Source organism: Macroventuria anomochaeta (assembly GCF_010093625.1).
Source record: "Macroventuria anomochaeta strain CBS 525.71 unplaced genomic scaffold BU25scaffold_1, whole genome shotgun sequence".
Lineage (NCBI taxonomy): Eukaryota > Fungi > Ascomycota > Dothideomycetes > Pleosporales > Didymellaceae > Macroventuria > Macroventuria anomochaeta.
The window spans coordinates 1,672,419-1,697,450 of NW_022985362.1; the positions used below are offsets into that span (position 1 = coordinate 1,672,419).

General features: G+C 53.7%; 11 protein-coding genes across 11 annotated transcripts; 4 read left to right on the plus strand and 7 right to left on the minus strand.

Annotated features, from left to right (window-relative positions):
• Positions 1–93: 93 nt before the first annotated feature.
• On the minus strand, positions 94–1,362 carry BU25DRAFT_381498 (uncharacterized protein; the record flags this gene model as incomplete). The annotated part of the gene is made up of 2 exons (XM_033699669.1): positions 1,197–1,362; positions 94–1,145 (listed from the first exon to the last, which is right to left on the minus strand). Exons 1-2 carry the CDS (start codon positions 1,312–1,314, stop codon positions 94–96), a joined length of 1,170 nt encoding a protein of 389 aa, XP_033567964.1. The 5' UTR covers positions 1,315–1,362.
• Positions 1,363–1,480: 118 nt separating this feature from the next.
• BU25DRAFT_405638 (uncharacterized protein) lies at positions 1,481–3,652 on the plus strand. The gene has a single exon (XM_033699833.1). The coding sequence runs from the start codon at positions 1,491–1,493 to the stop codon at positions 3,609–3,611; it is 2,121 nt and encodes a 706-aa protein (XP_033567965.1). The 5' UTR covers positions 1,481–1,490; the 3' UTR covers positions 3,612–3,652.
• Positions 3,653–3,860: 208 nt separating this feature from the next.
• BU25DRAFT_405639 (uncharacterized protein) lies at positions 3,861–6,376 on the plus strand. The gene is made up of 3 exons (XM_033699834.1): positions 3,861–5,262; positions 5,311–5,642; positions 5,691–6,376. Exons 1-3 carry the CDS (start codon positions 4,230–4,232, stop codon positions 6,012–6,014), a joined length of 1,689 nt encoding a protein of 562 aa, XP_033567966.1. The 5' UTR covers positions 3,861–4,229; the 3' UTR covers positions 6,015–6,376.
• On the minus strand, positions 6,317–7,829 carry BU25DRAFT_405640 (uncharacterized protein). Its single transcript, XM_033699835.1, has one exon. The coding sequence runs from the start codon at positions 7,759–7,761 to the stop codon at positions 6,487–6,489; it is 1,275 nt and encodes a 424-aa protein (XP_033567967.1). The 5' UTR covers positions 7,762–7,829; the 3' UTR covers positions 6,317–6,486.
• Positions 7,830–7,998: 169 nt separating this feature from the next.
• BU25DRAFT_381511 (acetolactate synthase) lies at positions 7,999–10,642 on the plus strand. Its single transcript, XM_033699670.1, has 3 exons — positions 7,999–8,466; positions 8,544–10,226; positions 10,282–10,642. Exons 1-3 carry the CDS (start codon positions 8,118–8,120, stop codon positions 10,329–10,331), a joined length of 2,082 nt encoding a protein of 693 aa, XP_033567968.1. The 5' UTR covers positions 7,999–8,117; the 3' UTR covers positions 10,332–10,642.
• A 580-nt stretch (positions 10,643–11,222) lies between these two features.
• Positions 11,223–13,513, minus strand: BU25DRAFT_12773 (FAD/FMN-containing isoamyl alcohol oxidase-like protein MreA). Its single transcript, XM_033699393.1, has 3 exons — positions 13,439–13,513; positions 12,533–13,381; positions 11,223–12,485 (listed from the first exon to the last, which is right to left on the minus strand). The coding sequence occupies exons 2-3, from the start codon at positions 13,341–13,343 to the stop codon at positions 11,443–11,445; spliced, it is 1,854 nt and encodes a 617-aa protein (XP_033567969.1). The 5' UTR covers positions 13,344–13,381; positions 13,439–13,513; the 3' UTR covers positions 11,223–11,442.
• Positions 13,514–14,750: 1,237 nt separating this feature from the next.
• BU25DRAFT_328441 (uncharacterized protein) lies at positions 14,751–16,121 on the plus strand (the record flags this gene model as incomplete). Its single annotated transcript, XM_033699522.1, has 4 exons — positions 14,751–14,931; positions 14,980–15,183; positions 15,246–15,537; positions 15,590–16,121. 4 exons carry the CDS (start codon positions 14,751–14,753, stop codon positions 16,119–16,121), a joined length of 1,209 nt encoding a protein of 402 aa, XP_033567970.1.
• Positions 16,122–17,089: 968 nt separating this feature from the next.
• Positions 17,090–17,932, minus strand: BU25DRAFT_453507 (cytochrome P450; the record flags this gene model as incomplete). The annotated part of the gene is made up of 3 exons (XM_033700094.1): positions 17,090–17,278; positions 17,335–17,457; positions 17,516–17,932. 3 exons carry the CDS (start codon positions 17,930–17,932, stop codon positions 17,090–17,092), a joined length of 729 nt encoding a protein of 242 aa, XP_033567971.1.
• Positions 17,933–18,598: 666 nt separating this feature from the next.
• Positions 18,599–19,739, minus strand: BU25DRAFT_356483 (carbohydrate esterase family 12 protein; the record flags this gene model as incomplete). Its single annotated transcript, XM_033699607.1, has 2 exons — positions 19,309–19,739; positions 18,599–19,257 (listed from the first exon to the last, which is right to left on the minus strand). The coding sequence occupies exons 1-2, from the start codon at positions 19,460–19,462 to the stop codon at positions 18,599–18,601; spliced, it is 813 nt and encodes a 270-aa protein (XP_033567972.1). The 5' UTR covers positions 19,463–19,739.
• A 2,317-nt stretch (positions 19,740–22,056) lies between these two features.
• On the minus strand, positions 22,057–23,709 carry BU25DRAFT_427234 (galactokinase; the record flags this gene model as incomplete). Its single annotated transcript, XM_033699967.1, has 3 exons — positions 22,057–22,996; positions 23,045–23,493; positions 23,545–23,709. 3 exons carry the CDS (start codon positions 23,707–23,709, stop codon positions 22,057–22,059), a joined length of 1,554 nt encoding a protein of 517 aa, XP_033567973.1.
• A 488-nt stretch (positions 23,710–24,197) lies between these two features.
• On the minus strand, positions 24,198–25,000 carry BU25DRAFT_328979 (uncharacterized protein; the record flags this gene model as incomplete). Its single annotated transcript, XM_033699551.1, has 2 exons — positions 24,198–24,650; positions 24,698–25,000. 2 exons carry the CDS (start codon positions 24,998–25,000, stop codon positions 24,198–24,200), a joined length of 756 nt encoding a protein of 251 aa, XP_033567974.1.
• Between the last annotated feature and the right edge of the window lie 32 nt (positions 25,001–25,032).

Sequence of the window (25,032 nt, forward strand, 5' to 3'; positions counted from 1 at the left end):
CAGTCTTGAGTACAAGCAGAATATCAAGATACAACACGGACAACTATCTGCCGTCCAAGATACGGCAACAATTTGTCATGAACACTTGCATAGTTACATTCGTTGATCCACAGACCGCCTCAGCTCAAGAATGTCTGACAATTTTACAGTGCCCTTCTCGCCCCAGCCGGCCTGGCCGGACGCCACTTCCGGACGGATACGTACATACCAGCCCCAAGCTTGTCTATCGAGGTCTTCTTTGCTCAGAACCTGGGCCCAAGACTGATACAAAAGCTCGAGAGCGCCCAGCAACATCCCAAGATTCCGCTCTTTTTCCGCTGTTAGAGAAGCAGCGGTCCTTTTGACAGGTGTAGCCTCGCTGTCGGTCAAGGCCGCTTTTGGGGTTTCGAACGACTTCAGCAGATACGCTCGTGCCCCTTGAGCGGTGTATATTGGGAGTTGGCTTGATCCTTTGTGCGAGTTGGATCCATAGTTGGCTTTCTTGAGTGCCTCCAGATCGATACCCCATAGCGCGGGCTCTTTAGCTTCAGTCGGCGGATTGTCACCTACAAGGGCCCCTTGTGTTGAGTCCTCCTCTCTCACGGTGCATTCCTCATTCTTGACTTTCTCTTTTGTTGAGGTCTCTTCCCACTCGTAGCCCCAGCGTTTCATTACTCGAACCTCTCTGTTCATGATTCGAATGATTGGTTGCCCTTCTCCCCAGCCTTCATCCTCTGCTGTCTTTCCGCTGTCGATACCGATGTGCACTGCTTTGGTCTTGCTATTCATACTGACGACGGCTTGTGCGAGGCTCAGTCTGCTTGATAACGGCTGTTCTGGCATGGTGAATTTCAGCAGTGCCACTGTGAATGCCAAGACTAGTGGTGCTCGATTAGTGAAGATGGTTTTGGATTTGAGTATGTCTTCATTGTTTATCGCTTCTGGTAGCGCGAGTGAAGCTTCAATTTCTGACGGCGTGAGGGATTGTCCATATAACGGCTTGATCTTCTTGGGTGATGACGCTGGCGTCGGTCCTAGACCAGATGGATCGCTCAAAGTTCGCTTCTTCGATGCCCGTTTGGCGGCATTGAGGACCTGTCGTGCTATCTTCTCATCTTCAAAGATGGTCTTCAGACTCTGGAAGTTGGCTTTGGCGATTTGCTCAGCTGTACACACTTGGTCAGACCTGTCGCGCTTTTACGCTCTCACGTGCTTACGCGTCAGCAGTTTAGCGGCTTGGAGGTCTTTGACTTTCCCTAATGCCTGACCAAGCGGCACTTTGGCGTCTTTTGACAGGAAATGGAGCAAAGATTGGACTTCTTGCACCGACACCATGCTGCCAATTTGGAAGTAGTCAGGGGAATATCGAGGTCGTTGTTTGCGAGATGACGATGGCGAAGGCATGGCACGGCGCGCTATCGATAAAGTGATCGGCGCTAGTGGATGTTGCAGCTCGTCTCCCGCAACGTTCACTTTTGCGGGAGCTTCCGCTCACACTTCACACCACCAACATGGCGTTCAAGTTCTCATTGGGTGCGGCCAAGGGCAACAAAGCCCAATTGAACGCCAAGGCCAAAGCAGAAGAGGAGGCAAAGGTGCGCGAGGAGAAAAATGCATTGGACAAGGTCATGGCCGAGTTCGAGGAGGAGCACGGTGCTGGTAGCAAGGTCCTCGGCGAACCAGAGCGACAAGAGGAGGAAGAAGTATTTGTTCCTACGGGAAGCAAGAGACACTTCACAGGTCGACAACGGAATATGAAAAGTGGACCTGGGACCCTCGAAACAGATCCTCTCGATGAATTCAGAAACGCAGGGCCAGGACGACTCAACCCTCCAACACAACCACGATTTGGCGGCACAGCTCCTACGGGTCCAGGCTCTCTCGATGGATCCAAGCAGAGGGAGAATCTGTACACAACGGTGGTAGCGAAAGCATCGAATCTACCTCCAACAATGGATTCGAAACGCGTCGAGGAGCTCTTCGCGGACTTCCCGTCGCTCAAAGTAACAAAGATCGAGAAGATCCCCCCGCAAGGTCCAGCGATGAAGGGACGACCCAGCTTGGCAATGAAGATCATTTTTGACAAAGATGCGAATGCGCGAGATCTTGACGACGCTATGAACAGGCTAAACGACAAGAAGTACCTGGGGAGAGGTTACTATCTGCACTTGGATAGGTATCTTGGTGGACGTGTTGTGGGTACAGAACAACGAACAGAACCGTTTGGCGCTCGATGGCAAGCGCCAGAGATAGCTAAAGGCTATGCTCCTCCACCAGACCTTGGAGGTGGAGCTAGGGACAGGGACCGCCCGCGCGAAGATACCGAACGTCTGGTTGTCACTGCCAACCAGCCACCGGACATGGCAACGCTGCGTCTGGTACATATGACGATTGAAGGTGTCATCAATGGCGGTGTGGAGTTCGAGGCTGGTCTGATGAACGATCCACAAGTTCAGGAAGAAGAACGCTTCGCTTGGCTCTTCGATCAAAAGCACCCCGTAAACCGGTACTATAGGTGGAGAATGCACCAAATCGTATGCGACACCCCAAATTCGGAGATCTTTGCTCGGCAAGGTATGTGGCAAGGACCGACAGATCCACTAGCGGACGAGTTTGCGAACCACCTAGGAGCATTCGATGCCGACTATGAAGACTCCGAGGATGACGAAGATGAGGAGAAGCCTCAGCAGAGGCAGCTCCCCGTTGGCGACAACTATCCTGGTCGGGTCGACAACAACCACGGTATCATGAGCCCTCGATCAAGAGCGATGTTTCTGTGGCTGCTCACATCACTACCACCCGGAAGCATTGTTGCAGATGACATAGCTGCCATCTCTGTCTTTGCTGTTGAACATGCTGCGCAAGGCATGGACGAGGTCATACACATCCTAATCTCGAATCTGATCGAGCCCTTCCAGATGACCGAGACCAACACAAGAAGACGCCTTGGTGAGGCAGAAGGTCGAGAAGAACGTAGACGTACAGATCTGCGACAAACTACTTTGAACGCCCTTCGCATCATCTCCGACGTTCTCCTCACCACGTCGAGAGAGTCTGGCGCGTCATACAAGTACCGACTGGCCATCGGTACGCAGCTTGTAGAGCGTAAGGCTTTTGAGCATCTTCAAAGGCTCCCTGCACAGCTCGAGATGGGACGCATGACCGAGAGAACATACAGGGACGAGGTTAACAGTATCCTCACAGTCTGGAAAGACGAGCATCTGTTCGACAAACCTGCTCTAGAACACCTTGATGAAGCTTTCAACGCGCAAGAAAGACAGAAGGAGCAGGCTGAGCAAGAACGGAAACTGGCAGAAAAGAGGAACAAGCGCAAGGCCGCCTCAAAGGCTACTACTAGCACAAAGGTGGACGACGCTGATGGGGATGATAAGATGGACGTCGACCAAGAAGATGGTGAGTACATCAACGCACTTGACGGGTCGAACGACGGTACGCCCCAAGCGGCGCCAGAGACAGTGGCACCCGCTGAACCGGAGGTCAAGGGTGTCGAACCGACACCAAAAAACAGTTCAGTCAATGCAACACCTGAAATACCAGGAGAGACTGCAGCGGCGCGGGCTAGGCGCCTGCGACCAAAAGCTGAAGACATGTTTGCATCAGATGGAGAGTGAACAATGCAGCGTTGATTTGTACAAGATACCCTGGACTAGACGAATGTATGTAAGCACTTTGCGAAGACAGTGAAAGACATATCAAGCATAGTGAGACATTAGCGATGATCAGGCACAATTTGTGCATGACCTCGCCAGTGTTTGTTGACGATGACGCGCCCGCCGCGGGGCCGGGGTCAAGGGACCTTTGACTTGCTCATTGTCGCGAAGGCGCCCAATCACATAGACACACCACGCCGCCGCGATCAACATCGTTCATGTTTCTTGACCTCACTTCACTTAGAACGACACTCACTCTCCTCCGAACTTGTGACTGACTGCGTGCCGCGGACACGCGCTATCACGCGGCTCTGTGGTCATTTATGTGATTGGCCCCGTTAGTAGGAGCATCGTCCCTCTTCTCGCTCCGAGCGCTCTCCGCCGCCTACACCGCAATCATAAACACTATCACCCAAATCTACCCCACACCGAAATTTCGCTCGTTTGCTGTGTAACTTCCTCTCCCGGCAGAGACAGAGCAGTATATCTGAAGCGAGCCGAGGCCACGCAGCTACGAGCAGCTCCGCACCACCCCCGCGGTAATCTCCCTGCGCAGGTAACCGCTATCTATAGCCTGCCATGCCCTGCTTCCTGGGGCTCGCGGTGAGCATCCACACTCCCAACGGGCCGCTGTCAGAGCACTCGATACAGAAGCAATCCAAATTCCACCGCATTACGTCGTACATTCCCGTGCCGCCCGCAACAATTCCGCCTGGTGCTACCAAGCCTGAGCAGTCTACATTCGCTATCTCGATCACTCTACTCACCCCAGGTCTCCATGTCCCCTACTCGGCACCCAAGCCCACTGCCGAAGACCCCAACCCGAAACCGAAAATCGTCGGCGGCCTCCCAGGCTTCACCAGCGAGCGGGGCAAGTACGGTGCTGGCATCGCTCCCTACAAGCCTCTCACGACTTCACCAAACGAGACGATCGCCGCCTATATCTACTTCGATGGACGAGCAAAAGAGGAGGTAGCGACACTGTTACGGCGCGGTGAGGAAACATGGGTGAACTCCCGTTGGGTCAGCGTGCCAGACTCAGAAGGAGGAGGACTAGCTGAGCGCGAGTTCCTGTTCCGCGAAGTCGGGCTAGAACGTTGGCTCAACGGACTCGATCTCGAGGGTACAGACAAGAACGTGGCTGCCAAGATCGAGCGGAGAAAGCAGCGTCTGGAGAAGAAGCGCAGGAAGAGGAGGGAAGCGCGCGGCAGCAGTGACGAAGACGAGAGCAAACCATCACGAAATGGTGTTCTGCGCTACGGCGATGAGAAGGATGCGCCCGTCGAAGCATTGTCAGGGAACGATGACTTCTTCACATCAGACTCCGACTCAGACGACGAGCCTCCTGTACCGGAAGCTGCAGGTCAGATCAAGGTCGCCTTGTTCCGTGTCCTAGCGTCTGGCGAGATTAAGCGCGGGGAGTACTCGCCGCAATTTGATGCGCACGACGACGATGAAGCAAACGGCGGCGATGGCGAAGATATCGACCACACCACAAGTTTTGCCAAGCCTAAGACGCTGGATCCCAAGTCGATTAGCACACAGACCGTCACCGGTATTGACCCCCCAGACAAGCCATATGCTGTCTTTACTTTCTTGTACCGCGGAGAGCGTAAGTGTACACAGGGGTTTGCGAGACGTTCAAAGCTAAGACAAGCAGGTCAATTGCAGAAGATGGGTATTCTTGAGACCGACGACAAGAAGGCTACTGTAGCATCACCGGCGACCCGTCGGAAATCAGGACTGGATTTCGGCAGCCTTAAGCCCCTGAACGCAGCCTCAGGCACAAAGAACTTTGGAGGCTACCGCGATATGCACTCACCAAAGGCTAAGAAGAAGAATGAAGACGCCATGGACAGCGACGCGGACGACGAAGACGATGCGAGGGCTGACGATGCCGATGATGATAAGGACGTCATGGACAAAGGCATGCTTTCGCCCGAGGATTCAGCCAAGCAGGGTGAACTTGCAGAAGGCGTGCGGAAGATCAAGGTTTGTCCTACCAAACTATCGTGAACGACTCGACTGACCCCATTACAGCTGAAACGACAGCATTCCGCTGAACCTCTTGCACACGGTCCGCCCGCAGGCGAGTCATCCTCCGGGTCACCTGTCTCTGGCACACCTGTGCCAGGCAACTCGGCCGCCGAAGGCTCCTCATCCACCACTGCGACCGCCGACGTCGAGAGCAGTGTCGCCTCACCATTCAAGAAGCACCGCGCTTCCTTGCCAGGCTTCGACGAGAACGTGCGCAAGAGCCTGGGCCAGACTCTCTTGAGTGCACAAAAAGAGCGAGGAAACTCTGAGGGTACGATCCCCACCACGACCATCGAATCAAAGATGGAAGAAGATGAAGAGTTGTGACTTTGGGAAATCCGTATGCAAAGCGCATTTGGATGAGCCCGCCACCACTATGAGCTAGCTTCTGACTTTACTTTCATTGTAGCTCCATTGGGAGGCTTCGCAGATTTGTCTCATTTTGGCAGTTCCACGGTTACGCACAGCTTTCCTTACCGTCGATATCGTAACTCAATACTATACCACGCGGCGCCACAGCATATGGGCCGGCATCTGCTACACTGGCGCTTTTGGAAGAGACTCGAAAATTGGGCGGTTTGGATATGAGTATTTGGACTTTCTCCATACTGTACATCCTTTGTTCCATTGTAAGAGCATGACGGGAGAAGACTGCACCGCGATGCAATCATTGATATATAGCTCCGCCAAGGTAGCTTCCTGAATATGGTAGATCATGTCAATCTATTCTTCGTACATCTTTACCAGCAAAACATATCTGAGATCGTAACTCGTAACATCGCGTCTAGTCGAGTAGCGGTTATAGCTTGAACTCGACTGCACTTCTCTCCCAGCCAACACCTCCGCCGTCCTTCCGGCCTGCAAGCTTCTCTGCCATCTCGGCCTTCTTGTCCCTATTCCGCTCCGTGCACAATTCGAACACAGTACTCAGATTGAAAACCATGGAGTGGAAAGGTGGACTCTGATCGACCAGGTTCGAGAGCAGGTCCCTGGCATCTGGGATGCGGCCTGTGTACAGTAGACACACGGCGAGGTTCTGAGCAACCATGGCATCCTCAGGGAACTGTTCGTGCAGACTGCGGAAGGATGACGCTGCAGCTTCGTAGTCGGAGTCTGCAAGCTGCACCAGTGCTGCCAGCGTACCGTCAAGAAGCGCATCACTCTCAGCTTCAGATGCTCCCGCGAGGCAACGTCGTGCGCTCGCGAGATCACCGACTCTTAGCCAGACCAGCGTCTCCATGACCAGCGCTTCCCTGGCCTCGGCTGAGCCCGTGTCGCCGCCGTTCTTGGACAACGTCCCCAAATGTCTCCCCGCGCCCTCCAAATCACCCATCTCAACGAGGGTATTCGCAACCCGAATCCCACAATCGCTCAGTCTCCTTCTCCAGAGTGCCCTCTCAGGCTCTTCGGCCGCTCGGATGATGCTCTCGCGACACTCCCTCGCCAGCTCATAGTAGCCCATGATCCCCTTCCGCCATTCGCCATACCCCAGCGCCGTCAACCGCACAACCAGCAGCCGCAGCTCCCAGGGAACGAGATGCACATTCGTCAGCGGGTGGCGGTAGAAGGCGCTGTTCAGATCGCCCAAGACTTTCGCTTCCTGGGCTGCAAGCGCGTGCTCGCTGATCAAGCAGAGACAGGCCAGCCGGATGTGCACGAGATGGAAGAGCGTGGGGTAGTCGGTGGATGCTGCGGCGGAGACGATGTTGCGTGCCGCAGCGATGGCGGCGAGGCGGTAGTGGCCGGACAGGAGGAGCGAGGCTATGGGTGCTGCGACAGAGGGGATGTTCGAAGCATGCTGGAAGGGCAGCGGGGCGGTGGTGGGGAGCGCGTGGTAGGCGGACGGGTCGCGGAGAAAGGACACGTCGAGTGAGAGGTTGGCCTGTATGGCGCTGGCGGCGGCGCTGGCTTCTGGCGGGGGAGAGGCTATGGGCGAGCGTGTGGGTGAGAGGACGCGCGAGGGGGTGCTGGGGGTGCTGGCATTGCTGGCATTGCTGGCATTGGTGCTGGTCGGCGCATCGGGGGCGAGCGGGTCGTCGAGGACACCATCGGCGTCAAGAGGGCCCTTGGTCATGCGCCGGGCCAGGAGGACCCGTCCACTCGGCGAGCGGCCATGGGTGCTGCTGCGTTGTGGGTTGAGGCTCATGGTGTGTGTGCCAGGGTTGTCTCTTCGGGCTTAAGCTCACATGCTCCGGCTGTCAGTCGTCTCCGATCATCGGTTTCCCCACAGTTGAGTGGCCAATCAGCGCCCCCGTCATATTTCACTAAAAGGGCCGGTCTGGAGGTGCCCTGGAGGCGAAGCAGTGACTCTTCAAGCAGCAGACTTGCAGAGGCTCCCTCCTCCCTCATTCACGCCTCGAGCAACCTCAATCGCACCTTCCACCCTCGCGATTGCAGTACACAGTCCTGCCCGGACGCGTCTTCCCCGCCATGCAGCAATCACGGACCCGCGCCATCGCGGCCATCAAGGGCACACGCACTTTTTCCACTTCGGCTGTGCGAGCACAGTCATCGCCATTGACCCGACCAGCCCAAGCAGCCGCCACAAAAGTCGTCAAGGAGGATGTCAGAACACAGAGCACTGCCGCCGCCGCCGCCGCCGCCGCCTCGCAGACACAGTCGCGCGCCCGCCCAGCGCCGGCCTTCAACCGCGAGGACTATGGCAGCGTGCAGCCTCTGAAGCCCTACCGTGCGCCTGAGATGGACCACTCGTTCGTCGGCATGACTGGTGGCCAGATCTTCCACGAGATGATGCTGCGCCAGGGCGTCAAGCACATCTGTATGTCTCCGCCATCGAGCCCGTGATGCTCGCATTTCTCCAAAGACACGTATCAGAGCACTAACACGCTGACTCAGTTGGTTACCCTGGAGGCGCCATTCTCCCCGTCTTCGATGCCATCTACCAGTCCCCTCACTTCGACTTCATCCTCCCACGGCACGAGCAGGGCGCTGGCCACATGGCCGAGGGTTACGCCCGCGCCAGCGGCAAGCCTGGCGTCGTGCTTGTTACCTCGGGCCCCGGTGCCACCAACGTCGTCACTCCCATGCAGGACGCCCTCATGGACGGAACACCCATGGTCGTTTTCTCCGGACAGGTCGTCACCAACATGATCGGATCCGATGCTTTCCAGGAGGCCGACACCGTCGGCATCACACGAGCATGCACAAAGTGGAACGTCATGGTCAAGAACATCGCCGAGCTGCCCAAGAGGATCAACGAGGCTTTCGAAATCGCTACCAGCGGTCGTCCTGGACCCGTGCTTGTCGATCTGCCCAAGGATGTCACCGGCGGCACCCTCAACCGCCCTATCCCCATCTCCAGCACCCTCCCTCCTTCCACCAGCGCCGCGACTCTGGCCGCAAGGGAGGTCTCCAAGAAGCAGCTCGAGGCTTCGATCAAGAGAGCTGCCGACCTGATCAACATCGCCAAGAAGCCTGTCATCTACGCTGGACAGGGTATCCTCCAGACACCTAATGGGCCCGAGCTCCTGAAGGAGCTCGCGGACAAGGCCAACATCCCCGTTACTACCACCCTCCAAGGCCTCGGTGGCTTCGATGAGCTCGATCCCAAGTCTCTGCACATGCTCGGTATGCACGGCTCCGCATACGCCAACATGGCCATGCAGGAAGCCGATTTGATCCTTGCTCTCGGTGCCCGTTTCGACGACCGTATCACCGGAGCTGTGGCCAAGTTCGCGCCGGCTGCCAAGGCCGCCGCAGCGGAAGGCCGTGGTGGCATCGTCCACTTCGAGATCATGCCCAAGAATATCAACAAGGTCATCCAGGCCACCGAAGCTGTTGCGGGCGACGTTGGTGCCAGTCTGACCCAGATGCTGCCCCTCGTCAACATCGTCAAGGACAGGCCGGAGTGGTTTGCTCAGATCGCCGACTGGAAGAAGCGCTTCCCCTGGGCCTATGAGAAGGAGGGCGAGAACGGCTTGATCAAGCCCCAGACCGTCATCGAGACACTCTCCAACTTGACTGCACACATGAAGGACAAGACCATCATCACAACCGGTGTTGGACAGCATCAAATGTGGGCTGCACAGCACTTCAGGTGGACACACCCGCGCACCATGATCACATCCGGAGGTCTTGGTACCATGGGCTACGGTCTGCCCGCGGCTATTGGTGCCAAGGTTGCCCGACCAGACTGCCTGGTCATCGACATTGACGGTGACTCGTCTTTCAGCATGACCCTGACTGAGCTGTCGACTGCTGCTGAGTTCAACATTGGCTGCAAGGTCATCGTCCTGAACAACGAGGAGCAGGGCATGGTCACACAATGGCAGACCCTCTTCTTCGAGGACCGCTTCTCGCACACACATCAGAAGAACGCCGACTTCGTCAAGCTCGGTGACGCTATGGGCGTCCAGGCCAAGCGCGTCATCAAGCCTGACGAGCTCGAGGGAGCTTTGAAGTGGCTGATCGAGTCCGACGGCCCGGCTTTGCTCGAGGTTGTCACCGACCAGAAGGTTCCTGTCCTGCCCATGGTACCCACAGGAAGTGCTCTGCACGAATTCCTGGTGTACGACGAAGGTACGCCGTCCCCTCTCCACTCCGCATCAACTAACTTTACTGACAACATCCACAGAGGTACAAAAGAAGCGCAGAGCGCAGACCAAGGATAGATCGGGTCGCTAAACCCTTAGCGCCCTTTTCTTTCCTTTACTTGTACATTGCCTTCTATGTAAATTCTTGGGTCAGAGCCGGCGTTTTCTTTCCATCTTTATCATTGGCGGGGCGATCGTTAGGAAAAAGTCATGTTCAATGCAAAAAGTAAGATATCAGTCTACGTATGCGCGGAATATGAGGGGGATTACACATTACGCGCGAGGTTATTGGGTGTGAACAGATTGCATGATAGTCGGTTGGTTGGGTTGCATGAGAGAGATAGATAGTCGTGGCTGAGGACATGGTGATCCATGGATGAATACAAAGCCGTTCTAATGGTTCAGGTGCGCAGTTTGAGTCATTTTGAATACGTTCGCTTTCCTCGCTTTCTGTGCGTCTGCATCTCATCACCACCCTGCAGACTCACATCTCACAGTTCAAACTCCACACCAAGGCCGCACGTAGCCAACACCTGCACTTTTCGCACCACCATCACACGACTCTGATTTCCTGATTTCCTGAATACCTCCACACACCAACATGGCCCAATCGATCAGCTTCCCGCAAGAGCAAGTCGTCCTCAGACCGCCCCTGTCCCCGCCCCGGAGAGAACAGATGCTACTGCCAACCCGACCGCACCACACTGCGCTCCTACCCGAGTCAGAACGGGCGTATTCGCACGAGCGTGGAGAACGGCACATCGCTAGTGGCCTGATCGCGTTGGTGTGAGTGGGTATGCACAGTATCTCGTTGGGTTGAGCAGCCCCGGCGAAGCTGCCAGCGACGCGAATGCCTCCAGCTTCACTGTCCTGCAACAGAGTCGGACGAGTTTGACGGCTGAGGAGATGGAGGGATGTGGGGAAGAGGAGGTGGCGGCGGCACCGGCGACGGATAGGACGAGGATGATGCGCGAGATTGAGAGGCTGCGTGCAAGGCTGGTGAGAGGGGGTGAAGAAGCACGATTAGTGTTGCGAAAGGAGAAGAAGGTGAGAGAGAGGAAGGTCGAGGGTGGATTGTCTTCGCACACTGTTCTTGTCGAAGACAGACGGACTCTACGGTTTCCTGCTTGTGGGAAATAAATTAGATGGGCTCTCGATAGAAAACCTGGAATGTAACAACTCGTCTACTGGTCATCTGCTCCTCACTCAACACGACATAGTTTGCCATTCTCATTTGGCAACCCATCCACACTTTCCACCTTCCACCTCTCGCTGCCAACTCCTGTGGTCGCGAAAAACACGTCCTGCGGGTCCAACTTGCTCTTCAACTCTAACAGCCTTGGGTATTTGTCACCGAAGAACGCCTGCCCAAAGTCCGGCTCAAGCCTGTCAGCCTCGGCCAAATAACTTCCCGCGTCAGGACTAATATCCCTCCACTTCTGCATATCGACATCCTGGAAGTCCTTCCTGATCTTGAGAATCTCCTCGGCGGTGCTATTGATAGGCCAGCGCACAGACTGCATAGAGAAAGACACAAGAGGGCGCCAGTGCGAGTTCACAGCATTGTCGCTGGTCGACTTAGCCTGCATGTTGAAGTGTACTTGCACGCGATTCTTCTCGCTGGACGAGCGGATGTTTTCGTACAGCTCTTGGCGCTTCTCCTCGGTTTCAAAGTTGGCCCGCGGGAAGAGGCGCGAGCCTGTGGCGACGTTGGCTTTTTGCACAGATTCGAGAGGGAAGGAGGAGCGCCAGGCGGAGTAGTAGGTGTCAAAGTAGGTGATGTTGGGTGCATAGGTAATGTTCAGACTGTCGAGTTTGTGGAACCAGGGTTGTAGAAGGGCGGTGGCTTCTTCGAGGGTCTTGTTTGGTGCGAAGAAGGGGGAGAATTGGAACGTGAAGGAGCCGTTCGATGGGAGGATCATCCAGTAGGTGTAGGTTCCGGCATCGGCGTTCGCAACGTTGATGTCGAGGTAGGAACGAACGGCGGACCAAAACGTCTCGTTGCCAGTCTGCTTAGACGAAAAGCTGAAGCGGCACGCTGTGACTGGTAGATCGGGGTGTGCTTTAACGGTGACTGAGGTTGCAACGCCGAAAGTGCTGCCACCTCCGCCGCGCATTGCCCAGAAAAGGTCAGTGTGCGAGGTAGAGTTCGCAACAACGAACTCGCCATGAGCAGTGACGACCTCGAAGGCAAGAACATTGTCCGCACCAGTGCCGTACAGTCCGGTCAGCGGAGAGTGTCCACCTGATTCCGTCAGCATATTCATATAATCACATGTTGTGCGTACGCACCTCCTTGGATGTAGCCTCCCATGACACCGACTGTCTCGCCTTCTCCACCGACAACGATCCTGCCTTTCTCGTTTGCGGCCTTGTAGATTTCGAAAGCCTGTACACCGGTACCAGCCTTGAACGCAGGGCCAGTGTAACCGAGCTCCTCGTCTGCATACTCTTCAATGTACTCAATATCCTTCATGTAGTGTGTCCAGATGCTCAAAGCATCCTTACCGCCACTCTTGCCAAGGAAGTCATGGCCGGTGTTCTTGACGATGAGTCTAACACCTGAGTTCCTGGCGAAGTTGACGGCGAGCTGGACATGCTTTGGCTCCGTGGCGTTGACAACGTAGGCCGGGAAGCCTCCTCGAGTGCAGTTGTGGCTATCGAAGATGACTGGTGCTGTGCAAGTCATACCTTGAGCAACCGGAGACATCATCTCGATAGGATCGTGCATGTGTGTGTACGATTGAGTCCATGTTGCCGAGTAGGTCGCACACTGCTCAGCATCGTAGTCCGGATGGGACGGATAGCAGACGGCAGCGAGAGGCGTAGGTCTTGAGAGTAGGCGGTTACCAGTCAACTCATTCAGCTGTGACCATGCCTCGTCGGACGGCCATGCAGCATCTTCTGGGTAGACCTTGCAACGAGAATGTTCATTCTTGGGGACGGTAGTGTTGGAGCCCTGGAGGAAGAGGTTCTTGACAGATGAAGTGATACCTTCGAGGTCAGCCTCCACGAGCACGTTGAGGTTACGGCGAGTCAGCAAAGGTGAGGCGCTTGTCGAAGCAGCCAAGAGTGCTGTGAACCAGATCGTAGATGGAGCCATGATAGTCTCCCGTCTGATCGTGATCAATGAGTCTGTGACTATCCGCCCGTTAGTCTGATGGTCGATCGATGGGTAGCTGAACGATGACCACTTACCAACGTAACGGCTCCGGATGCTCTTTGCAAGTGCCCGCTACCCGCACCGTTTGGCAGTGGCGAAAAGAAGGACCGGTCATCGTTCTGTTCGCTCACTTAAGGGGTGTTGCAATGGCAAATTGCTGGACGAATGGCCCACTCTCGGCAAGTCGTAAGCTAATTCGAGGGCCTGCATGTCGCTCTATCTGTCAGATGATCTTTACAGAACCTGTATAAGCCCGAAATGGAGGGTCCGTGAAGAAGTTCAGCCAAGAGAAGTCGAGGACGGCAGATGTTCCCCGCGGTCGGGACGTGTACGAAACGGGCAAAGAGCCGTCGGAGAGATGGTTCCTTGACTCGTGCATTGGTTGATCATCATCCCTTTTGGCCAGCGATGTGTGCAGGAACAAACACTCCGAGGGTGACAGGGCACGTTCCATAGAGAGTGTCGAGGTTCATGCGTGCATGCAGACGTCAAACAGGGTTGCGCTATCACACTCTCTGTTAAGACGCATCACCAACAATAATTTGAGAGCGTGCGGCTTCTATCTGCGCACGGAGGTGATGTGTTATGATAGACGCTGGTGGAGGGAAGGAAGTTTTCGTGTCTGCAAGCCTTCGCCTGTATTGCGCCTTTCGAACTTCACCCACGTGGCCCGTACCTCGACCCAACCATCGACAACCACCTGCCCTGAAGCCTTGGGCACCATCAACGAGGTTTAGAAGAAAACTCAGCTCGATCAGACGGTGACAAGAACTTGTTTACCGCTTTGACCATTTTCGACACGGCTCGGCCTTACTTGATGACCCTGAATCAGTGTCCGCCTCTCTGACAGGTTAATTAAGGATAGGCGGTTGACAGATCAACACTTGCACTGCCCAAACAGCCTTGATCATTGCCAAAGCGTCCCTAGTACCCCTCAAGGGTCTGTATTGAGATGGTGGGACTCCCGCAAATGGCCGCGTCGCGACCGAAAGATGCGCCGCGTGCCTAGGTTCTCGAAGTAGTTCTCCGCCTGTTGCTACTATGGAGTGTCCCACATCAGTGAGTACGCACTCACATCGAAGGTCTTCACGGTCAATTGAGGCAGAGGAACGGAAGCGTCGGAGGTAAGAAACCCAAATCTCCAACATAGGACAACCGTCATTGACCTCGTAAAGGTCGCGCAACATACATCATCACTGTGCAGCCTCACTCCAGGATTGTCATCCAGTCCCCCGTCGTAGCTGTCGACCGGCGTAAACAACTTGCGCCCATATGTCAATCATCGTTGAGCTCGATTGCGCATTCACTGGCTTTTGAGCATTGGTCTTTCTACAGATCATCACCAGTATGGCTGCGAGCCGTCAAAATGAGGCTCTTGTGATGATAAGCCTCTTTCCAGTTCTTTCCACAATATTCGTCATACTGCGAACATACTCACGGTATTTGAGTCGGAACTTCGGATGGGATGATTACCTGATCTTGCTCTCAACGCTGCTGTTGACGGGTCAGACCTTGACTGTGTATAAATGTACGTTTTTCATAAGCCTACGAAAGCTGTGTATATTAACTCGTACAGATGTCCTAGTGAGCGGTACTGGGTATCATGTCTACGATCTTCCCAAGCAGACCGTTGCGGAGAAGATCACCGCACTGAAATGGAGTTTCGCGGTGCAAATGTTCTATCATCCTCTAATGTGCGCCATCAGAGCGAGTATTATCATGTTCTTATTCCGGATGAAAGACTCCCGCCGAAGGATACGGTATTCGCTACATATCGTCTGTAAGTTTTTCCCTATCGACTCCTCTTAGCAGCCTCTGAATTACTGACCTTACGTTCAAAAGTCTGGTTGAACATCGGGTACACCGTCGCAACTACACTGGGAAACACACTGCAGTGCAACCCAGTTCAGTATACTTGGCTTCGTCCTGAGATGGACCAGTACGACGCTGATGGCAATGTCACTGTCAAAGGCGGATCGTGCATCGACTCTCGGACCTTTGTCCTCTCGAGTTGCGCTCTCAGCATATTCATGGACTTGATCATAATACCGATCCCTAGCATTATGGTATGGAGCCTACAGATGAGCGTCAAGACCAAGACACTTGTTGTGCTTGTTATGAGCCTGGGTTGGATGTAAGTCACATGTATCCGTGATTTGTATCCTGCCGTACTCACAAGTCCTCAGCGCTACAGGCGTCTCAGTCGGACGTTTTATAGTATACTACTACCGCTTCGCGCCCATAAACCTCGATCGAACCTGGGATATCGGTATCGTCATATCGATCGCCGAGCCAGCTGTCCACGTAATTACCGCTTGTGCCCCAGCCACCAAAGGCTTGTTCCGCATGCTGTTCCCATCCTTCAACTCAGATTACCCGACCTACGATGAGAGCTACGTTCCGTACACGCCATCGAATACGAAACTCGGTTCTCATACTACAGCATCCAAACTGCGACCGTCTATGAGATTCAACTTCGGACTGTCTTCAAAAGGGGCTGAAGAGGGTCAAGACGTCGTCATAACGGAGAGAGAACGTGATAGCCCCAGAGGCGAGGATGTGTACGGTATGAAACCATTGGGGAGCGTTGACTCCAGGGAGAGTATAGGACATGACGATTATGAGCCCAGGGCTAGCAAAGCCAACAGGGAGTATAGCAAGGGAGACAGCGGCATCATCGAGGCAGAACCGAAGCACATCTTGAGACATGCCAAATGAGTCCTTCAAGCTTTGGCGTTACGGGTACGATTGTATCTTGGATTTGTTAGCGATACGCTATTGTTTGAATTGCTATATACCATTTGCTAGTTCTATCACTTTTGGTAATACCAACACGGTTATACCGTTTTTACAATCAATAACGTGAGATTGATAATGTTAACACTCTTTTAAGAAACATAGAGATTCTAGTCAACGGCAACAACAGTTTGGACCGAAACTTCTTGCTTGCTCGAGAGACCTAATCTCTTACATAGCTCAGCTGGTCTTAGATACTATCCTTAATGTCCTCTTGCTATGGCGTTGATCGTCTGTTACATCGTGAACACACCAGAACCATATCCTGCTCATACCTTTTCTGATCCCTGCTGTTGAAGCATGTCCAGTCATCTCGGAAGTAGCTAGGCTATTGCATCGTCTCGCTGATGCAGCTCCGCCCAGGGGTTGCTTTCTGGATTTGAGCAAGATGGCTACTTGACATAACAGCATGGCGCTGCTGGGTACACTTGACAAGAGAATGACACTCAGTCAAAACGACGTCACGTCCACACGATAGGACATGCGGTGCCGCACCTGAGAGCAACAAAGCCGGTGATAGATTTGATACCCTGGAGAGGAAGTATATAGTGAGCCAAGCAGTACGGTTAGTTGTATTTGTAATTGCAGTATGAACTTTTGTGAAGGAGAGAAGGAAGCTTGAACTGAACAGCTGTGAACAGCTGTGAGCATCTGTAGAACAGATCTACCGCTTCCGACTTACAAAACTACCACCGCCCATTGCATCATTCATGCAAGTGATCTTCATCAAAATATCAAGAGGGGGAAACTCAAGCGAAAGCTGAGGTTCCAAGGCTCAGCTGTTATGCCTCCAAGTTCGTGGCCATGCTCAATATAGACTAGATCGTGTTGTCATTCAGCCACCCTTTGAGCTGCATTGTATGCCTCCGAATCTAGCTCTTCTTGTTGGCTCATCGAGAGGTTTCAGACACATAACAAGGCCGTTCAGGAGGTAAAGCCGCAAAAGAAGCCTCGTACTTCCACTTTTGAACCGGATTGACCTGCTTGAAGTCAAAGTCGCCCAAGAGTGTGGCTGCTGCCTTGAAGATTTCAAGCTGCGCAATGCTGCGACCTTGACAAGAATTGTACCCTGCACCAAACTAAGCAAGTAGTTAGCACATGCTCAAAGTAGCAAAGGAAGGATCAAATAACTTACGGCCACGAAGTACTTTTCGATATCTTTGGCTTGAGGACCATTCCAGCGATACGGATTGTATACACCTGGGTCTTCTCCATACAGCTCGCGGCTGTAGTGTACGACACGTGGGTTGACACTGAGCTGTGTCTGTTTCAATACTACACTGTTCTCCCACATTCATCAAAACCTCCCCGCGTACATATGGATTCTTCTTGCGGGCCTCGGTAGCTCTCAATGTTGTATCTAAGATGTTTTGAGTAGGCATGAGGTTATATTCTGTGATAAAAGGATTGCCGACTGTTAGTCGATGAAATGTGCGAAAGAAGCCAGCTATCATGACGTATGGTACGAGAAGTCGAGGATTCGCGATCGACCCACTGAGATCCTTGTCTGCTTCCAGGAAGACAACCTCTCCTATGACATCGAAAGCTATGTAGTTGAACCACTCGTCAAGATGGACCGGTTCTTCAGATCTTGCAAATACTACAAGTCGTTCCTTGAGCCGATGGATACAGTCATCTATGTAAGCTTCGGATTTGATGACATGCGAAAGTGCGAAGCCAGCCGCGAGATTCTTTGTTCGACGCACTTGCTCCTTTGGGTCTGTCGCTGACATGGGCGACTAATAACGGGCATCTGGCAAGGATATGACGCTGTGCCATTCAGTCTGCAAATAGAGTAAGCATAGGCCTTTCGCATGTGCCTCTATATCAATGATGAAGCTTCACTGACCTTGGGCAGCGGATTCAACAGGATCTGTCTGATTGCTTCTGGATGACACACTGACTTCGTTATGGCTGATGCGAATGAAAGGACCTATTGATGTCAGCATGATGACTTCAGGATTCTGTGATGGGCATACACATACCGTATTCCTCGTGCAGAGCGATACAATATTGGTCGATATCACCTTTGATGATGCGCCACAGGTGCCACGCTCTGGACACGGAAGCAAGTGCCGGGCCTGAAATACCTGATATGTTGGTAAAGTAGCGGCGGCGAAGTCCAAGGCCTATCAGACCAGTAAGTCCTATAAGTAGAATGATATAAATCATATTCGTGTTACTGCATCGCTGCAGTGTATGGTATAACGAATTACGGCTGTAGTCATCGAGCTTTTGTTTTCGTTTGTTGGCGTGCTTGAGGTCATTCATGCAACCAAAGACGTATTTCCTACCTGGGATGCATGCTGCGGTTTAGTATTGGGCTACGTTCAACGAGGTCAAGCATGTAGCGGAAAAGATCTAAACGAAGTTGTTTGATTGCCGAATACTGCTCGTGACTACAAGCACTTTCCAGTAATGCTGGCGGTGCTGTTCTTGACATAACCGTTAAGGAAACCGCCTCCAGCGCACTGCAGACCCTTGACAAACGATGTGGCAACAACATCGGCACCGATAGGAAGGGTGTGAGTGTGGTCGCCGGCGACGAAGTAGGCGTCGGTCTTCGCCTTACCAAGTGTATTCCAGGCATCGGCAGCATATGCACCGTGGTCAACATAGAAGGCGTTGGAGCCGAGTGTGGCAGCGACGCTCTTGCTGTAGTCGACAAAGCGGCTACCGCTGTAAGTGAAAGTGCCGGACTCCCAGGGGTTGTTGGGGGTCGGGCTGCTGATGATGACCTTGGCGCCCTTTGCAATCAATGCTTTGCCGGCCTGGATAAGGTAGAAGGGATAGGTGTACACGGTAGTGGCTACTCCGTTGTACGTTGACTGGCAGGTCTCAGTGCCCTTGCCGGGGCATACAGAGCGGCCGTTGTCGGTGGGAGTAAGAGAGCCGCCGTCGTTGTGTCCGAATTCGATGATGACGATGTCGTTGGCCTGGACTGTATTGACGATGTCGGTGAAGCGTCCCTCGACGGTGTAGGAGCGAGAGCTGCGGCCACCAATGGCTTTGTTGATGACAGATGTGGTCAATGAGTATGGGAGGTAAGTACCCCAGCCTGCCGTATGTTAGAGGCAGGCAACGAACTCAGCTGTCATGAAAGGCTTACCTTGGAGAGTACCCGCACCACCATTGGCTCTTGCCATTGTCGAGTCTCCAGCAAGGTAGACTGTCGGTGCACGCTTCTCAATGCTGCCACTAGGTGCACTGAAGGCGGTGGACGCCAGCGCGAGTATTGAGATGACGGATGAAGAGCCCAACATTGTTTTGATGATTGTGTCGAAATGTGTTGATTTGGGTATCCCTGATGACTTGTGAGAGATGTCCGGTAAGCCAACCCTCGCCTTTTATCAACCAAGCTCATCCTTAATCTTCTCCTCTGGACGAAGGGAAAGCTTGGGCGCCTCCATAAATCTTCCGCGAAATACATCGTAGCGACGATCAGTGTGACACCTAGCAATTCCTTGAAGTATATTGCTTGCGGGGAATCGCCATTATGAGGTGTCACATTACTCTCAGCTTGGCTGCATGTCCGCAGTAGCTTTGTGAAGTTAATTGACTTGGCAGAATACCCGGGGTATTGGAAGCCGAACAAGGTCAGTGGCCGGCATGTCCGGGGTGAAACATGTCCAAAACGACATCGCTCGAGCGGATGTTTACACAAGTTGTTTATGTGCCATATGGTGAGGTTCTGTAATGTCGACATGCGAAGGATGGAATCTGCGCAGCCTTCTGGAACCGGCGGAGCAATCTAGGCCGAGGTGATGTAAAACTTCCCCAGACGCCACCAATTTCCCACCACCCATGTATCGCCTCTTTTGATCTTCTTGAAACAAATCTCACATTTCCACGGATCTTGTAATCGTGCACACTTGCCTCAAAGAAGCCCTCGCCAAGCCCTATGAATCTGACATGAAGAATGGCGTACCCGTTGAACAGCTGACAACATCGGCCAAAAGCCCTGAGTGAACGCGACCGAGTCAGGACGTACCTTTCCCTTGCGGTGCTCTCAGAAGGCGGTGTTTCAAGTTTTAGTGTCAAATGGACTCCAGATGGCTGTGGCCCGGCGTCGAAGGATCCGTTCATCCGCTATGACAGATGTCAGAGACCATGGTCGGTTCAATGTGCTTCAAATACGCCGCTACATGATTTTACTGAATAGAAAGCGCGATTAAGAGATTTGCGCGTCGAGAAATGAGGTGACTTCTTCGAGCTGTCGTGGTTGTGTCGAGACCGAGTGCTCCTTCCCAGATGCCTCACACGTGATGCGCTAACTCTCTACCGGTAGCGCGTCTACCTCCGCTCATTCTCTCTTCAATGTCAACTCAAACCACACCAGCCTCCTGGTCGCGAGCAACGACACTTACAATTACCACGATACGAATGCGTGTTCTACTAGGGGCCGTCCTAATCGTTTGTCTTGAACGTGTTTGATGAACGCAACCTGTACTCAAGCTTCGAACATCCGTCACGAAGAGGGTGGTAAATGACGCCGGGATGAGAGATCCTGGTACCGCTACGGCGACAAGTCTTCTCGAAAGCTTGCATCAAGACGCTCTTTACATCGTGAGACAAGGATACATATCTTATCAGAAGCTCAAATGACTTGAGCGAGTCCACTGCTCTCCAATGCAGACCGCCCATCAAGCTCGCATTAGCCCAGTGTCCATGGAGTGCCCGAATCAAGTCTTTCGGATTTGCAGCGAAACGTTTGTAGGAGCTTACAATGTCCAAGGCGAAAGTATCCATATCGACGCACATCAAAGAGCTTGGGTACGTGATCGCTTCGCGTAATGTTCGCATATCTTTTTGACCGATCGGATGTTTGCATGACAGCTGCCTGTGAACCTCGACCAACAGATTGGATAACTCGATTAAATCCTGGCCTTCATCTTCGGAGAGAGTTGATGTGGTGTCTTCCTTGACCTCCTGTCCGAGGAACGCCGAATTCAGCTGATCGAAATCCGCACGGAAGGTAAGGGCGATGATCTCAACAAGGTATCTGCAGAGCTGTGTGATTGGGTCGCGAGGCCTCCAAGCCTAGACATATCCTTTTAATTCTTGTCACAATGCAGATGTCGTGCCACGAGGTGTGCTCTCACCCAAGCTAACTCCAGAGCTGCGCGACCAGACATCCACGTCTGAAACCTTGCTCTCGGCCGCATCTTCCGGCTCTGGCTTACAGCGACCCTCATGACTATCATGCTGTATGTACTTCTGAGGTACCAGCATAGTGTGTGCAAGTGACCCCATGATTGGGCTGTCTGAGGATGTAGCCCGCGTACTTGGGGACATAGTAAGCTGGAACGTATAGCACAGCGGGAACGAATGCACTGTGGACTGATTGATAGTGGTATGGGTGGTTGTACGGCCGCTTGCCGTGTGTGCGAAGAGAGGGACAAGGCCGATCGAGGAGGTAGCCAAGCTGTCTCTCAATAGACTATTCGCTGAAGTATGAAGAACCAGGTAGCATCTGTTCAATACCGCAGAATGGTTTGGCAAGATCGCCCGAAACATTTATATGATACTTGCCCATATTTGCCGGGTTTTGGGTCTGGTGGGTGAGTGCTGTGGCGATATTTTGTGTTTGAGCTCACACCGCAAATGCAGAGTTATGAAGCTGCATAAAGGGAGATGTGAATATTGACAGTGGAGGTGAGTTGTTCTTTGAAGAGTGATGGTGCTTGTATCACTGGCGGGGTGACAAAGAGACGTCGTGACGGAGACAAGGAGTGACCAAGACACAGCACAGTGAGCTTTTATGAGGGACAATCCTGTCTTTGATCTATGAACATGCAATCAAATGCGCTATGATGGGTAATTTGCGTTTTGGCGACCATACTGACCTTGTCCCAGTTCAAACAATTGAATCACCGGTGACCTTCAAGATCATACTTCCGCTGCCCGGCTTACTAACAACAACAGCCTGTGCCAGCTTCTCTTCCGTGATGTCGGGGAATTTCTTCCTGTAGTACTTCTCCTCCCACGCCTTCTTGACCGCCTCAACCTTGTCCTTGGGCACGAGATGCACACTGCAGCCTCCCCACCCAGCACCGGTGAGTCTGCTTCCCGTAGCGCCAGCCGCACGTGCCAATTGGCACAGCTCGTCCAGCTCGGGGCAACTGCAGTCGTAGATGTCGCGACATGAGTCTTGTGTTGTGTTCATGAGGTCACCGAGGGACTGGAGGTAAGCCTTGTCCGTGGAGGGCGGAGAAGAAAGGAGAGAGCGGAACTTGATGACGCGCAGGGCTTCTGTGAAGACGTGCAGGGCGCGCTGGCGCAGCATGAACTTCTCTGCACGGACGGGGAATTTGGACATGTATCGCTGGTTGAGATCATCTTCTGAGACGCCAAGGAGGGCGCAGATGTCGGATCGTGTGTAGCCGTCTTCTTGTGTGAGGTAGTCTTCGGTGTGCTGGACCAGCTTGTGTAGTTGTGTCTCGAAGTCGGCGACAGAAGTCTTTGTGTTGTCTGAAACGCCCTCCTTCTCCTCGAAGTACGTGTCGTGAAAGCCGCGCAAGCTGACGCCGAGTGGCGAAGAGTCAGTTGGTAGCTCCTTCTTCAGACCGAAGGCCTTGGCTAAGAAGGCAGCGGCGAGTGTGCATTCGACTACGCGCAGGTTGTAGCAGACTGGCGCTGTGACGTGCTTGTCAGCTGCGACGAAGCTTTGAGCGGTGACGAACGTAAGCTCAGGGTCTGTTGTGGGAAACTCGATGTTGGTGTAGTCGAGGTTGGGCTTGAAGGAGACGTAGAGGGCAGAACCGCGCAGAGAGAAGACTGAGGCAGCTTGATCCATGCTGGAGTGATGTTAGTAACGAATGTGTACGTAGTATAGATCAACTTGCCCTCCGGAGTTGACACCAACGGCACGCTCCGACACAATGGCAAGCTCACAGAGCTCCTTCTTGTCGATCTTGTCCTCACCGTTCGCAGCCAATACTGCCAACGCGCTGGTGCACACAACCGATGCGGAGCTGGAGAGACCACCACCGCTGGGTACAGTGCCGTCGCAGACAATGTCCATTCCGACTGATTGGAACTTGCCACGCTTTTTCTGGAGAAGTTCTGTCACACCCTTGAGACCAGACTTGAAGTAGTTGGTCCACTCGTGTTCTGTAGCATCAATTGGGATTTCTCCCTCAGGGATGTCGAACTCTCGTGTTGGGAACTTCTCAGAGTTGAGGTTGGCTATCCGTATCCGGGGCTTCTCATCTGAGGGTCGGACAGCTACTGCCATGATAAAGTCGGCAGTGATGGCCATGGGGAGCACCTCGTACAAGGAGTAGTCAATGTGCTATTACTTGTGAGATTCGGACGTTGTACAGGCAGTAAATGGCTCTCTTACCTCTCCAATGATGTTGACTCGTCCAGGACTGCGAGCAACAAATTCAGCCTGCCTGCCATGGACCTCCTTGAACCTGGCTAGGAGCTTCTCCCATCGCTTCGTCTCGACCGGAACCGCGTCTTCAGGGTAAATGTCGCGCAGCGACGTTGCTGTTGGCACCGACATGATGCGATGTGAGGGTATATAAGCTCCAAAACTGACAACAGAGCAGAAAGTAAACCAGAAGAGGAGAAATCCACAGCGGAGGAAAAGTCAGGTTATATGGACCTGTGAGGGTCGCGAGACCGCGGGGTGCGATCTCGAACTAGGCTCGAAGGGGGACCGCAACCGCCTCTCCCAAATTACCCCACCGTTGCTGCAGGTACCGTTGAGCCGGCAGCATGCTCAAAAGCTATGACGCGTGATGCGGGTGAGAGAAGAGACGGGAAATCTTCTGGCGTTGGCGTCTGGTCAACAAACAGTCTAGGGACAATGGCTGTCTCTTCGACCTCGAACCTGCAGGTGTTTCAGCAGCCGTTCCCAGTCTTGGCCGTGCTGTTGCAGGCTTCTGCGCAGAGGAATGCCGGATATCTGATGCAGAAGACGAAGAGTTGGCTGATATGCCGCATTGGGTATCTCTGTTGTATCTGACAGCGTATGATCGAGCATGGCGCTCATTCGGTTCCTCGCCCTCGACCCCGACCGCGCAGTCCTCGCCCAATGCCGCTGCCAGCTCGACCTCTCGTTGAGTCGCCACGGCTGACGCCTCGTCCGGTCTGTCCTCCGACGCCGACATAGCCGCTCGATGTTGTGGATGTTGAGGTTCCGCGTGGCCGCGTGGCTCTGCCTCTTCCTCTTGTTGCTGGCTTTGGTGGCCCTGCTTCTGCCTTCCTGCGCTCCTCCTCAGCTTTTCTGGCAGCTGCCTCCCTCCGTGCCTGCTCTTCTGCTGCTCTACGCTCAACAGCCTGCTTTCTGTGGTTCTCTTCCTCTTCGATGTCGACCATGTCCTGTGTTGCGCCCTGCCACTGCGGGTTCAAGATGAGCCGCTGGTTGTGCTCCGTCTGCGAGAGGATGCGCGTCCATGTTTGGAGGAGAGTGGAGGCATTTTGAACAGTCTTTGAGACCGTCTGTGGTCGTCAGTATGCTGGGCGCATCGATCTACTGCTGCACTCACACCCATGTTGTCTTTGGCCTTCTGTAGGCTCTCGACGACGCCCTCGATCACTTTGTTGACATTGCGCATGCTCTCCAGCTCTCGCCGCAATGCAGCCTCTCTAGCCTCTTCTGTGGTGTAATGCGACTCCTTTGCACGCGCCTTGCCCGCTGCTGCACCCTCTCCAGCCCCAGCTCCAGCTCCAGCTCCAGCCCCAGCACCCTGCGCTCTTTGCTTGTTCTTGCGCGCGGCGGGGGTGTCAAAGAGGGCTTCCGTGTCCGAGTCAGAGAGGTTGAGGTCGTCCATGTTGGGTGGCTGCACCATGATGTGTGAGTCGAGTGTGTTTCAGCGACTTC